This window comes from Crocodylus porosus, unplaced genomic scaffold (genome assembly GCF_001723895.1).
Source record: "Crocodylus porosus isolate Cpor-Errol unplaced genomic scaffold, CroPor_comp1, whole genome shotgun sequence".
Taxonomy (NCBI): domain Eukaryota; kingdom Metazoa; phylum Chordata; order Crocodylia; family Crocodylidae; genus Crocodylus; species Crocodylus porosus.
Window position 1 is genome coordinate 66,176,769 of NW_017728906.1, and position 15,867 is coordinate 66,192,635.

Genomic DNA, 15,867 nt, shown 5'->3' on the forward strand with positions numbered 1-15,867 from the left:
CTGATGAAGATGTTGAACAGTGCGGGCCTGAGGACCGAGCCCTGGGGGACCCCACTGCCCACATCCCTCCAGGTCAAAAATGACCCATCCACCACCACTCTCTGGGTGCAGCCTTCCAGCCAGTTAGTGACCCATCTGACTGTTTAGGTGTCAATGCCACAGTCCCCCAGTTTCTTAATGAGAACAGGGTGAGAGACAGTGTCGAAGGCCTTCCTAATGTCCAGAAAGATTACGTCTACTGGTACCCCTGCATCTAAGGATTTCGTGACCTGGTCATAGAAGGCCACCAGGTTGGTCCCTCTAATGAACCTGTGTTGGTTCCCTCTAAGCATAATCTCCCCTGCTGGCCCCTCATGGACATGTGCCAGGATAATTCTCTCAAAAAGCTTACCCAGGATCGAGGTAAGACTAACTGGCCTATAGTTTCCTGGGTCCCCCTTCATCCCTTTTCTGAAAATGGGAACCACATTGGCCCTTTTCCAGTCCTCTGGCACTGCACCAGAGCACCACAAGTGCTTGTAAAGCCATGCCAGGGGTCCTGCAATGACCTCAGCTATTCCCTCAGCACTCTGGGGTGGAGATCATCAGGACTAGCTGATTTGATGATGTCCAGTCCCTTCAGAAGTTTCCTGACTAGATTCTCACTGACCCTAGGCCTGGGTGCACCTCCCTTGGGGCCTGAGGGGGTCTCAGTGTGGGGGCTGATCTGGTCCCTGCTCAGGAAAATGGAGGCAAAGAAATTGTTAAATAGGTTAGCTTTGTCATCTGGTGTGACAACCAGATTTCCTAGTGTGTGCTGAACCAAGAGGGTTCCTGTACCCTTTTACTACTTTTCCTATGGGTTAGGATGGACATCCCTTGTGCTTTTAGGATCATTCCCTTAAGGAGCAACCATTTGTTTTGAACTCCCCTCTCTGTTGAGTCATGGCCTCTCAGTCCCTCGAAAACAAGCCTCCTGAGCTTATCAAATTTGGCTTTTCTAAAGCTGAGGACTTGTGCTTTGCTGACTGACTTGCCAGCTTTGCAATGGATAGTGAAGATGATCAGCTTGTGATCACTGTCTTCCAGCTTCCCTTTGATTCTTAGATCACTGGCTAGATCAACCCCCTTGGCCAGTACCAGGTCCAGCAGCGCCTTACCTCTAGTCAGCCCATAAACTTCTTGAGACAGGTAGAGCTCATCCATGCGCATGAGGAAGCTTTGTGACCAATTAGATTTGGCTGAGTGTACTTCCCTTGAGATATTCTGGTAGTTGAAGTCCCCCATGACAACCATGCACTGAGAGTGTGCAGCCTCCGCCAGTTCCCTGGTGAATTTGTGGTCAAACTCTTGTCCTGATTAGGACGTCTATAGTAGGATTTACAGTTGTGTCCCCTTCAGCATGTTCCCCACATATTCTAATCCAGAGGGTCTCCAGCCTTCTTCCATGTGTGCCAGTCTCAGCTTGTAGGGACGTGTAGCTGTTCTTGACATAGAGAGTTACATCCCTGCCCCTTTTTTCAGCACAATCTCTCCTGTACAGGGTGTAACCATCTATACCCATGGTCCAATCATAGGAGGAGTCCCACCAGGTCTCCGTTATCCCTATGACATCGTAGTTATTTCTGTTTAGCAGGAGGATCAGTTCCTCCTGTTCATTCCCTAAGCTCCTGGCATTAGTGTATAGACAAGTAAGTGTGCTGTCAGAAGTCATAAGATTCCCTGCACTCAGGGAGGAGCTCTGTTCATGGGGTGAGGCTGGAGTGGGTTCCCTTGAGCATCCAAATCTGCAAATTATGTGGTTGATGCTTGGTGGACTTGCTTTGGTAGTTGTCCGCCCATCCCACAGCAAGCTTAGTTTAAAGCCTGGTCAAATAGGTCAGTCATTCTGACTGAGAAGAGCTTCCTCCCCAGTGGAGTGAGATGGAGACTACCTCTTCCCAGAAGACTACTGCCTCTCTCTCCAAAGAGTGGGGTGTGATCGTGGAAACCAAAGCCTTCCTGATTGCACCAGCACTGCAGTCTTCTGTTAACTATCTCAATTTGTCTCTCCTTCATCTCACTAGTAGAAGGTCATCTTGTACTTGGATGAGACAGGAGTATGATTCAGCAGCTGTAACTGTAACTGAATTCAGGATCCACTCTGTTTACCCCACTTGAGCAGAGAATAAGTGGTACTAAGTGTCCTGGACCCAATTCCCGTGTGCAGAACTCAATCTGGCTCTATGAACTGGCCCCATGTCACTTATCTGACCCATAGGACCAAAAGGTTGAACACTACTGGTCTATTGTAATGGGATCAGTGACATAAAATGTAATAAAATGAATCCTCTCATATCTCACATGTACTTGACAAATTTCATGAGGGCCTCTGGAGACTTGACTATAGAATACAAGTGGCAACACTTTAACTGACAATTTCATTGATGAATGCTTTATTCATTAATAAATCAAAAGAAATGGCTTTTTAAAAATATGGGACAATTATTTTCAATGGACACTGCCACCATAGCATTCAAGATGCTGTAACAACAGCTTTTAAATGTAACACAAGAAGCTTATCGTGATTTTCAGTAAAAACAGGTTTTCAAAACCATTCCTCCTAAATTCGAAATGGGGAAATTGATTAAGGATTGGACTGTGTCTCTGACAATGTGTACAGCCCCCTTATGCCCTCTGCACACCCATCAGCCATGCCTAGGCTGAGGGTCTAGCTCCAAGGGAGAGAACACGAGTCGTAGATCTGGTGCTGTCCACTTGAGCAATAGGCATTAAGAGGAAAGTAGGCAAAGCTATGGCTTGTTTCCCATATATGCCATCTCCCACAGTTGGCAGAACACAGAGAAGGAGTAAGCTGAACCCACAAGGGTTCAAAGAGAACAGTGGACATGGGGAGGTGAATATAAACATGGGAACATGAATATAAAGAAACAATAGCTTTGGACATTACAAAATTATTGAATATGTTATTTAAAAGCTTGGTCCTATCAGAAGGTGTTAGCCTAGGAATTAAAAACATACACAAAGGAGCAGAATAATATGGGCAGGTGACAGACAGACATCTAATAGTCTGGTGGCTGCATTCTAAAAAAATATAGGACTTATGCTGTTAGGGGGACAGGTGGTTAAACCCATTGTGTCATGATTCAATACAGGAATTCTGCAACTTGATATAAAATTTAATACTACCCCACATACTTTGCACAGCAACTAAATCTATAGTTTTATGGTAATTCACTAGTATTAAAATACCTATAGCGGTTGCCATATTACAACATAGTCATATTAACAGCAAAGGATATTTGCTGCTAAAATTTACATGAAGTCAAGCTGCTGAGAGGAGGACATCCCTGGTATGTTCTATTATTTTTTAATTTAATGTTAAAAGATTGTAGTGAGTTTTGGTTTTTAATAGTGATTGCTGTTATTACAAAATTAATTGTCAATAGGTTTGTTTTTAAAAGAAAAACATATCTAATTTCAATACAGATCTAAATAAAATGAAAGATGTGAGCTAAATAACAATCCACTTTATTAAATCACTAATTTTATATACTGTAATGATCACTGAAAAAATCCCCTTCATGTGTACATCATTGGGAGCTGTTTGTTGAAACAACTGGACATCCAGCCTTTTTCCATTGTAATCTCTTCCTAATCAACCTTTACTCCATGACTCCTACCCTCCTCTCCCCTCTAATCCAAACTTGCACCCTGATTCCCTTTGTCTCTTATCCATCTCCCAGCTTCCTTATGCCCACTCATATCCTCCATCCACTTCCACACATGCCAGGATCTGTTTTCATCTGTCCAATCTTCTCCATGACATTTGTGCTGCTGTTTCATCATTTGCTACTCTAAAAGAGACAGAGGTGGTAGGCCAGTTCATTCCCTGGATAAAAATTTTCTCCATAGGACAGCTGATGGCAGGATTAAGCCCCTTAATATGAAAACGCTAATAGTGGTAAAATGTTAAAGACACATCAGGGTATGTCCCTCATTTTCTTCTATCATCTCTTTAATCTATTTGAGACTGCTGTAGCTCACCACTGTAGTTCTAACACACTGTGTTTGGTAGTGTCTCCTCTGATTTTTCTACAATGCTAGAATAATACTTTAAGATACTACATGTAAAGCATGCCTGTATCTGTTCAGTTGTTGAAAGTTAGAACTAGGATTATTAGCTCTAAGAAATTCTTAAGAAAGCATATGAACAACACATATACTTTAACAACACATATCTCCAGTACATATTCCAAATAAAGCTTTGCTCCCTTGGCACTATAGCAGAACATCCAACCTGATATCAGGGATTTAATGTATTGTTACTTTTTAGCAAATATTAACTGAAGTCTAAACTACTTCATATCTTTAAGCAGCTAACTTTCATTAGCCTGATGTGCTGTGAGTCACAGCGAAAATCCTGTGATCTAAATCATAAAATTTGTCCAGGCACAGAACAATGATTCGATTGGCTTTGTTTCTTCAAAGCCAAGGAACCAGTGTTCCAGAAACGAGAGTGCTATGTGGCAGGTCAGCTGATTTTAAAAAGTATATATAGACTGACCATAAGCAAATCTGGGACGCTCTCCTCATTCCCTCCTGCCACCCCCTTTATCTTTCTCCACTGTCTCAAGTCAGTGGCAGTGCTGCAGGTAGAGGTGGGGTAGGGTTGTGAGCATATTCAAGTGGGTGGGCAGCAGTGCCTGCCTAGCATGCCATGGCACTCTGCACCATTCCACCTCCCTGCCTGACTCATGCCCCTGCTTTTCCAGGACACTCATTTTAATTATTACCACCTAGCCAGGACCATCCTCTGAAATCCAGGACTGTCCCAGCTAAACTCGGATGTATGGTCACCCTGATTATATACTGATTATACTGAGTGGATATGCCAGTATATTATGAATATATTTAGTTTAACTTAAATCATTAGTGTTTCTGATTGATCACTGTGGTTTAGATTATGACACTATTTCATACTGATATACTGTACATTCACAATATAGCACCAGTGGTATCTGAAAAAATAATGCAGAGCCACATTGTCAAAAAATCCAACATTCTGCACTATGTTTCATTTTCAAGCTGGCAACAGGCAGCAACAAGAACACCTTGGGTATGTCTGCGCAGAACAATGCAGAATTTCACAGATATACCTCTAAATGGATACCAGAAGCAGCAGAGCCATATTAATGCAATGCTCCATCTGGGCAAATACATCCGACCTCTCATAACTACTAATTATCACAGGCAGTGCCATGATAAAACAGGAATACTGCTTCTGGTACCTATGCTAGCTCATTTAAAGTGGCAATGTGCCATGTAAACAAACTTTGTTTCAGAGAAGAGAGAGACTTTATCCATGAATATTGCTATATGGTAATACGGACCCAGTCAGGGCCCTCTTCTCCTTAGGGAAGAATAAGTGTTCAGTTCACATATAGGTTAACAAAACAGTGAGTGGGACTGATTGTTATGGTAGATTTCTTGTTAATGGCAAAAAAAGTTTTGCATCTTATTTCCAATTGTAATACAGATATTGTTCACTATACCAGTGAATGATTTTCTAAATACTGCTCAACCAGTTCTAGAAAATTAAAATCAAATAGGATTTTACTTAAGCTTTAAAATAATATAATTAGTCATTTTTTTAACAAAAATATAAATTTAATCTCTGCCATTCCTTACATTTTTTCTTCGTTATTGTTTTGTTTTCCTCTTGGCTTGATACCATCTCTGTTCTAAGCAGCATATTGAAATGCAAACCAGTCCTGAATGCATGGTATAGTGATATACTTTTCTGCACCATTCATTTAGAATTAGGCCCCCAGAGAACCCTTTGTACAGCACATCATGTACCAGCAATGGTACCAGGGAGATCATTTTTACATGGTACGTAAAATCACAGGTCACTTCAATGTAGATGAAATCATTGCCCATAAAGAGCTCATGTACACAGATGTGTACCTTGGCATGCATCCAATTAGCAGCTTGGTGGTATCTCATTAGCACAATTTTCCATAATTAAAAGCCCTGTGTGTACACACACACACACACACAGACACACACACACACACAATGAAGATATATTTTTCCCCCCACAAACTCAATATTGTTCAGGCTCCACAATCTCCCTCGCCCCTTTTGTTTAAAAATAAGTGTCATTTTAATTCTGTTTGAAAAATATGTTCATAAAACTGAAGGGGACCTTCTGGATCACTGAGCCCAGGTCCCTCCCATCACTGGCATCCACATAATTATGATTAAATTCTTATCATAAAAACTTAGTGAGGCCTCTTGTCCTTTACTTTAAATTGCTCTTTCCCCTCCCTGGTGTTCATTCCCAAGAGGTGTTCATTGACAGTGATTATATCTCTTTCTCACCTTTTTTTTTCCTAGCCTAAACAAGCCCAGATCTTTTGCTTTTTTCCTGTGTGATAGGTATGTTGTTTTTTTGTGTAAAAGGAGTCTAAGTTCATGACTTGCCAGTTATCTGTTAGTGTGGATCCTTAATTTATTTTAAATGTTGTATGACGTGAGATAGATTAGGCAACTCTGTGTTATTAAAAAGCTAATCTTGCCTTCTTCAATCAGTATGATCTATGGAGTTTTGACAATAGCCATGCTGCTTGCATAACAAACATTCCTATCAGTCATTATCATAAGCAAACCAAACAGAGGAGGCCAATAGAAATATAGAGATATCACAGAGCCAGTCAGCCAGATCATCACTGTGGATCTGGACACTCTAATTTGAGGTGAAAATAAAAGAGTCAACAGAGGGTAATGGAAGGAATCATCAACAAGGAAAAGGGTGTGAAAATTGTCCCCAGGGTTGAGGAGACTGTCAGGAAGGAATCCATGATGGCTTCTTTAAAAGAACTAAAACTGAGTGAAAAAAAAAAGAGAGAAATAAAAAGTAGATGGGCTGTACTGTGTTGGGCTGGGTTTGAGTATATGTGATAATAGAGGACAAACTTTGGGTTCAGTCAAAATGAAAACGGCTGCTATCTCATGGGAGAAGCACTTTTAACAGTTTTAAAGGACATGATTATTAATACTGATAATCATATTCATATGAAGTCTGGCACTGGAATCAAATATCAATCAATGATGATTCACCATGTCTCTATAGTATTGGGCACATTTTAAAAATGTCTCTTAGTTCAGCACAAATCACATTATATGTATAAGGAGTTTCCTTGTCATAAGCAATGTGAGTCAGAATCATAAAAAATGTTTTAAAAGCACCCCCTTTTTGAAAGCACTACATTTGAAAGCACAGCATTTCTGTGTTTTATTCTTCTTAGACTTACTTTCATCAATCCAAGAGCTAACTTTGAGCCATGTGAAGAACTTTACATTTCTTTAAATGTCATAGGAAAGAATACAGGATTTTATATCAAAAGAAAGCTAATCATTTTTTCTTGTGCTAAACCTAAAGAACCTAAAAGTTTCCCAAAGGAAACAGACTCTTGTGTTAGCAAAGGCTGACTTCCAAAGAAAATTCCAACCTGTTGGTATCATGTTAGGACATGATATAATCAATACAGTTGGAAAAAAATCAGGAAAATGTATTCACAATGGTAATTGCACCTCACATAACAGTGGTGTTCATTCTAATAACTGATTTTCTTCTCCTTCCCTTGATTAATATTTCTTTTAACAAAACAAGACAAATCTTCTAGTAGAGTCATAATTCTCTTAAACCCCAAAATTAGATTATAAAATAAAATGAATCAAATTTAAAACCAAAGACAAATAGGCAAAGTTCAGGTGTTCAAAAAACCCAAGGCAGAACCCGTCTAACCTATGTGGGTTTCTGTAAGCAGCGTAGGTTAGAATGGCAGTGAACAGAACATATGTTTGCCCTTTGGTGAGGGGCATGCAGCATGCCTGCACTGGCCAAGGCCAGCAGGTTGTGGACTCCCCAGGGTGCTAGAGAATGCTGAGCAGAGCCAAGCAGCCAGGACACCCCCAACTGGCTGCTTGGTGCTCCCCCAGATTCAGCTGCTGCTGAATCTCCAAATCTCTGAATCACCCAGGCCCATCCCCCCCAGCCTGGCAATGGCTGCCCCACCTGCCCCAGCCCCCAGCAATTGTTAAAAAAAAGCCCCAACTCAGCAGGTGCTGCCGGACTGGGGCTGATCCCTGCTGTTCCCTACTGCACCACGCTGCATGGGGGGCTCTACATGAGCCCCTGACCCTCCCCCCACAGCTCCTCCATGGCTGCCTCGCCCGCCATGGGTCCAGCCCTTTAAGAACTCCCCCACTCCGAAAACCTCCCTGGACTCACTGTTCCTGCTGGTAGTGATTCCCGCTACCCCCCACTGCCCCACACTACATGGGGCGCTCTGCATGAGCCCCTGAAACCGTTGCAGGAGTGGTGAGTCCCAGGCCTTTTTTCTGGGTTTTTTTCTTAAAGGGCTGAAGCTGAGTTGGGTGGGGCACCTGGGGGTTTAGGGGAGTGGGGGGCAGTAGGGATTGCCCCCAGCCCAGCAGCACCTGGTGAGCACCGGGGCTTTTCTTTAAAGGGCCAAGAGCTGGGGTGATTGGGGCAGCCATGGTGGGGCTGGGGGAGCAAGCAGGGGTCAGGGAGGCTGGCAGAGCAGGCAGAGCAGGCAGAGGATGGGGGCTGGCAGCGGTCCCCCCATGGCTGTCTCCTTCCTAGTACTTACTAGCTCAAGAGTCAGCTGCAGCTCCCTGCTGCAGCCACTGAGGACTGTCCAAATCCTCAAAGCTCTCCAAATCTTTTGAATCAATTTGGACCTTTTAATTGGTCCCCTGATTCGATTCAGATTCAGGAATTCGGCCACTGAATCTGGCCAAATCTCCAAATCGAATCACCACCTGAAGCTTCGCACAGCCCTAATTGATATCAGGTACAAAGACAGGATATCTGGGACAAAAACAGTCTTAGAACTACATCATTTTCACTGCCAAGAAAACTAGCAGTTATGGACTAAGAGCAGAATTCTGCTTTGCCATTAAGATGAGCATCACTTACACCTTTTAGATGTCCAAGTTACCCAATAATATTCTACTTTGCCCCACATAACAGCCTGAATCATACCTACATGCCTCAAAAGTTTACATTGCCACTTATTTGCCATACTACATATTTTCAGATGCAAGTCAATGTCTATGGGGCATCTAAACCTACTTTTTTCCCCCTGCAATTCAACCTTACCATAGAAATACAGAAATGTTGCATAAACCCCCAAAATTGTAAGCAGAAAAAACCATAATTACTGACTGACTCTGAACCAGGACCAGCATGATGGTGATGGTACTGTAGCCTAGGGGGTACACACCTGCTCAGGACAGAAGAAACGTGAAAAACCCAGGTTCCTACATTAGAAGTAGAAGACAGCATTCTAATTCCCAGGCCACAGACCAGGGAGAATTGAAAGTGCTTCCTGCTGACTTAGGTCATTGGACAGCCAAGAGGGAAAGGATTATGGAAAAAGAAGAAGCATTAACAAAAGGGAATGTAACCCTTGGAATCAGGGATGTGGATACTGGAGAAGGGAGAGGAAGGTAGCAGGTAGAGTAATGAGCCCTTGATTCATTTTGGTCACAGACATGTTTTCCTCACAGGGGAGAAGGTACTTTTCTGGGACATAGAAAACTATTCCAATCCCCTATAAACTGTTTGTGCTATTGACCATGTACACATCTATCTTCTTAGGTCAGAAGTCTGACTAAGGTATACAAGGTATACATTCCCCCCTTACGTGGCTGGGGAAATAGAATTCTGAGCAAACTTAGGCATCTTAGCATGGTTACAATTCCTCTTTGACTTTTGAACATGCCAACTACTATCAGCAATACATAGATCCAGAGGCAGTACTCATAATATTCCATGGTACTAGGCTGAATCTTCTATACACCCTGTTTTTTAGCAGTGAAATTCTTTTTTTACATGTCCACAGCTAACCCTATTATATTTTCTGCCTGTGTTTATTAATAGCATTTTATAACTGGATCAGGACCAGGAGTTGACATCGTAGAATGGAAATAGTCAGAATAGCTGCATAACATCCAGGTTTGTGAAAACAAGAAAATCCAATGTAAAGACAACTATTACATAAAAGGAAACTGATATTCTGAAATGTTTTGAGTAATTTCCTCGGTGGCTCCTCCAAAGTTTTTTATAGGTACTGTAACATAACTACAACCATAAAGAAAGAAGAAAATGAAAACTAAGTATTTCAAACAAAAGCTTCTGAATTGGACTTTACAAGACAGTGTAACAAACTGAAATATTTGCACGTTCATAAATTCCTCTAGATGAGAGGGAGGACACTAAATGTCAGGGACTTAACTGCATCAGATTCTAAGACACCAAATGCCATATTAAAGTCTTGTTGGCTGTGCCAGGGCTAGGCCTTCCAATGGTAGTAGGAAAAGGTTAACTCTGTAAGGTCCCCAAAGATAAGGCTTGCATAAGGTTTAAGCAGTTAAGAACTTATTAATGTATGCACTCTTTATTTAGTACCTTGTCAATCAGGGTGTATCTTCTTGACTTGGAAATTGACCAAAAGAAAGTAGATCAGCATGGTAATGCAAGAGAAATAAATAGTAAGATGTAACTTAGCCATGTGCATGTGTTAGCTTGTGACTGGATGATTCAAAGGCTAATGTAGGTGTAAAGATGTATGTTTTCAAGAGAACTTTGGATCTATGTACTATAGCATTTTCCCCCTGTCAGTTGGACTGACCAGTCAAACGACAGTGTACAAAGGTTACTATCAAACCTGCAGCAATCAGGCTGGAATATGTTTCCCTGGGAGCTGCAACAGTTCTGCATCTAGCTGATATAATTAAGATGCTTTGAACATAGTAGCATAATCAAATAAGCATCTATGACAGCAAAGAAAGTCACTAAGTTAAGTAAAATGTCCCCTCACTCAAGTAAAATAAGCCATCTATCTGGTTCTGACCAACAGCGCAGTCAGTCAGAAGTGAGCTGCTGGGGATCAAGTAGCACAAACACCTATCTTAAGTCAGACTTCCAAGCATTCAGAGATTCCAAGTGACTCTTGAAAACCTTCACCATACGTAATTATTGTTATTAAATTATTTATTGTTGGTGGCACCTACAGTGTCTTAAAGGAAATATGATTTCTACCCCAAAGAGACCTTGAAGGAGAAGGGGTTGCAGGCTTGGAAGGGGCATTGAAGGAGGGTGGAGGGAACTCCCCAGGAGGTGAAGCAAGTGAGTGGGAAAAAGAAGTAGGAAGAGCTTTCTTATATCTGGATGTAAATGGTGGTTGGGAAGCACAGATGGGATTGGCTGTAAGGTTTGCTTGGGTGGGGGTGTAGACAGGGAAGCCATAATTGAGGGTGCAAGCATGAGGAGGTTGGAGTTCTCAGGCTTGGGGCTGTTACTTGGGGAATAGACTTTTTTTTTCTCTCTGTGGGTTGTCTTTTTATTGTAAGCCACTTACTCTGAAGTTATTGGATAGGGTGGGATATAAATCTACTGAGGCATGGCACAGTGAGCACACTGGGAAACAGGAGAAAAGAAGTCAGGGTTTACAGCAACATTACTGGTGTTACTTATGTCCAAAGGCTGCAATGACCTCCAGTGGGTGGACACACATATATATAGGGATCCAACTACACAGACTACAGTGTCAGGGCCAGAAAAGGGTATGATCACAGATCTTTATAGGACTACATTTTCTTGGTTTGTATCATTTGTTTGTTTGCTTCCCACTATAAAAAAAATATATAAAATGGAAGTCAACTATAATGGATTTTCCAGTAATGAAACTCCATTGGAAGGACAATAGAATACTTCAAGACAATAGAACATCCTTACCACTACCTGGGATAAAAAGAAAAAAATACAGTTGCACTTATAAAGAACATCTCTTAAAGTGAAGGCATTCTTTGAATATAATGGTATTGTAACCACTAACTTCTGTGAGACCTGAATAAATGTATGTGCCCTAGGAGCTATTGTGGAATTAATAATATTAATATGTATTTAACAGTATTAACCTAAGTAGGGTCTCTCTCTCTCAACTCTTCCATGTCTCTCTAAGATACTCTCTATACATGTTTTAAAATTTCCTAAAGTCACAGAACCCTTTTATATCACTCCTTCTGCCATGGAATGCCTACTCCTGTCGTAAAGACTAATGCAGAACCAGGGCGAACCAGCCTGGGAATGGTGTAGTGCCTCTTGGCCCATTTCCCTGTTAGCCCCAGTCTTTCTGCAGAACCCCTGATGACCTATCATGGAACCCCAGACTTCAGCAGGACACAGTTTGGAAAGCACTTCTCAAACCCCAGAGCCTTACTAGTGCACAATGTTAGAGAGTCTAAAATATTGTGCATTAATTAGGCTCTGGAGTTAGAGAAGAGTTCCTTCCCCCATGCAGGAGAAAGACAACTGGTCCCTATTTGCTTTCAGTCAGCAAAGCTTGAGTGACCTTTTCCATTCACTGGGATGAGAAAATTGTTCATATACATCAGAAGAGATCCACCTATCCTCATGAATAAATTATGCCCCTCCCCTAAAGATTTCTGTAACCTGCAGGGTTACAATCCTTGCTGAATACAGCATCTTGCCACATGCCTTGAGCAGCACACAAACACCAACCAAGTTCTTTAAAAACATATACATATTGCCTTGTATTAGGCTTCTGAATTCATATTTGAGCCTGGAAATAGCTAGCTTGATTTTTCAAAAACTTCTTCCATTGGATTGAAGTACTAGCTTAGGAGTCTAAGCCTAGATGCCCATTTCCTAGACCCTTGGCCTTGAGCTCAACAATTAGAAGTCTCCTCATTCCTTTGGAGGAGAGAGAATAGAACAAATAATAAAATACGTGTGGGGCTACTGGGTGTGGGGTTACACTTCACCCCCATATGCTTTTTAAATGTTACCAGTGCAGTGTATAATGCATCCCTGTTATTACAGTAATGCATCAGAAATGTCTTATTTTTAATTCAGTGCCTACTGAGATTCACAGAGGTGCAGGTTGTAGCCATGTTGGTCTAAGGACATAGGCAGACAGAGTTCTTTGGGTGAATCTGACACCTTTTATTAGACCAACTTAAATAGTTGGAAAACAATTATAAGCAAGATTTTGGGTTCAAAAAACCTTTGTCAGGCTAAGGAAGTTTCAGCAGTTGGTCTGTACTCTTCCTGGATGGAAGATTCACTGCACTTTTATAAACAATATTTGATATATTTTATTTTGAGTTTCCTTTACCTTGATTTTACTGAATTTTCCAGTAAGATAAAGCATATTAAGATGTCACCTTTTATATTTGCAAAGGAGTATGAACATTTAAAGCATAGTGGGTGTGTGTACACATGCCCCTCCAGTGCTGTTGTTACTTTGCTGTGCCGGCAGCACACAGTTATTTTTAGCTGCTACGTCACCAGAGTGCCGCGCTATAGCGAAGGAGCGCATCGCTACAGCAGTGATGTAGCTGTTGCATCATGGTTTGTGCCCGCTGATGTCATTCCTCATCATGCAACTAAAGCAATAGCATGATGGACTGAAAGCATATGTGGATGAAATAAACAGTTTTAAACTTTTTTTTAGTGTGTGATTCTCAATATTCTTATAATTTATGTTCACTGTAAATATAACTAATAATCATAATTCATGTTGTGCATTGTGCTTTATAATTACTATGCAAACTGTCTGATAATATTATGCAATGCAAATGGGAAACCATACTCTTAGCACAAAACATGAATAGTGTTTACTTTCTTTCAGATTCATTTAGGTTTGTGAATTTTACAAATATGATATGACAGCCTGAAATATTATTTTTCCAGCATGGACAAATGTCAGAAAAATTATCCATCTGTGTAAAGAATGGCACCCAACTGCACTGTTGCCTCCAGTGTGATGGCGTCTGGTGTCACTCAAAGAAAAGGAAACATTTGTTTCTTTCTTGGGATTAAAGCGGTATTTGTAAATGACAGCCTCTGTTTATTGTCCGCTGTATCACTTCTTAATTCCATTTTCACTCTGTATATTCTTATTTTGTTCAAAATATTAAGGTATGCCAGTTGAAAATCTGACTTGGTAAACATTTGCATTCCCTGCTATTTAATCCATCCAGATATTGTGGTGTTTTATTACAAAATTGCCACATAACTTAAATAAACTAGGAAGGTATTTTTTTCTACTGCATCACTAGTTTCTCCTTACAGAAAAGAATAACAATTTGTTGTTAAAAATTTGTGTTTCAAACAAGCTCAAGAATGCCCAATCAGAAATAATCACTCTCTAACATTGCCTACTCTCTACAGATCTTACACATGAGTATCTTTGATTGCAGCTAATAACAACTTTATACAGGCTAACAGTATCATTCAGAACAGATCTCCATGCAAATTAGTCAACTATCAGATATAACATAAACCTTATATAAACCAAGCATTGCAAGAAAAGAAGGATCTGCACTAATTTACTATGATTAATTTATTTAATAAAAGTAATAGAACGTATATAGTAGGTTTTCATTACCAGTATTAAGCAATTAATCAATTAGCGCACACAAACCTGAATCTCAAACAGATGATGTAGATTAGTTGCAGATTATTCCTATGCAATGCTTTTTACATCTATTTCTGATTTTCTGCATATGTACCATTTCATCAGGTCACATCAAGTTACATTGTGTCAAACAGCATTTATTAACGCTGCCTAAGCCTAATCGTATGACATACACTTCATTGCACTTTGTATAAAAAATAAACCACTATTCTTCTGATTTTCAAAATGCATGCAAATGCTCTTCTGCATGCAGCAGATATTTGGGTGACTTTCACATTTATTATGTGTCAAGTAATTGCATGTCAAGAATTTCTTGACTTAAGACGTTCTTCAGCTGTTTGAAGTAACACATTCCCTTTATTTTTTTAAATTCAGCCCACAAAAGATAGAAAGGTCAATTTTCTCCTTCTTTGAGAAGAGTGATTCCAACTGACGCAAATGGGAATTACTGATGCATATCAGTAAAATACTAGACATCCTTATGTTTGCAACAAGCCTAGGAGGTACTTGCTGTGCTACTTATATTCTACCCTGTGAAAAGTAAAAGGTTAGCAAAGAGAAGTAGGCAAACTTTTCTTCCACTCTGCTGAGTTCAAGTCTTATTCAGGTGTACATGTGGGACAATTAAGTACCTGTAAGCAAGAGTAAATTCTACTCTAAAAATGTAGCCACATCAAGAATGACATCAAAGCGAGGTGGGTAAAAACAAGGTTGTCTGACTTACCTGATACTGTAGAGAACTTTCCCCGTTTTAGAAATCCTCAGCAGCTTGTTGTCTGTTGTAACGTCATGGAAGTTTGCACCTTTCTCATTGGCAAAGAACAAATCAGGCTTCCAAATAGAGTCCAACATGGATGGATCCAAATCCAAGGAATCATCAGGGTATTCGCTGTAAGCCAGACGTGAGTCATTCCATTGCTGTCTCAAAAAAATGTTCACTCTGTAGTCCTACAGAAATGCCATGTAAAAAAGTCACTAAATCTCCTGTCAAGATAAGGCTCATTTTTTAAGTGTTTTGGTGCTAACAGTGCTCATTGGCTTAGTACAGCATCAATGATATAATAATGAGGGAGCTATCATTTTAAAATAGGGCAGTGCAACCAAACTAATGCAACAGATACATTTTCCAGTTGAAAAAATGATTCTCCTGATGGAGAAAATACCAACTATAACCTTAATATTAACTACAACCCTCTGTGGAGAAAACATGTATTAATATTCAGGATCTCAGAAACATTGAAATATTACTGCTGCCTATTTCAATAAATAATTATAAAGTAAAATAAAAAAGGTAGGAAAATAGCCAAGTAATCGTTTAAACTAATTATTTACAAATGTAAATAAACAG

General features: G+C 40.5%; 1 protein-coding gene across 1 annotated transcript in view; it reads right to left on the reverse strand.

Annotated features, from left to right (window-relative positions):
* The window catches only part of GLRA2 (glycine receptor alpha 2), a 220,244-nt gene that overhangs the window by 159,093 nt on the left and 45,284 nt on the right, over positions 1-15,867 (reverse strand). Inside the window, exon 4 of the mRNA XM_019529298.1 lies at positions 15,244-15,467. Coding sequence (XP_019384843.1) covers positions 15,244-15,467 — 224 coding nt within the window. The remainder of the gene's footprint in view (positions 1-15,243; positions 15,468-15,867) is intronic.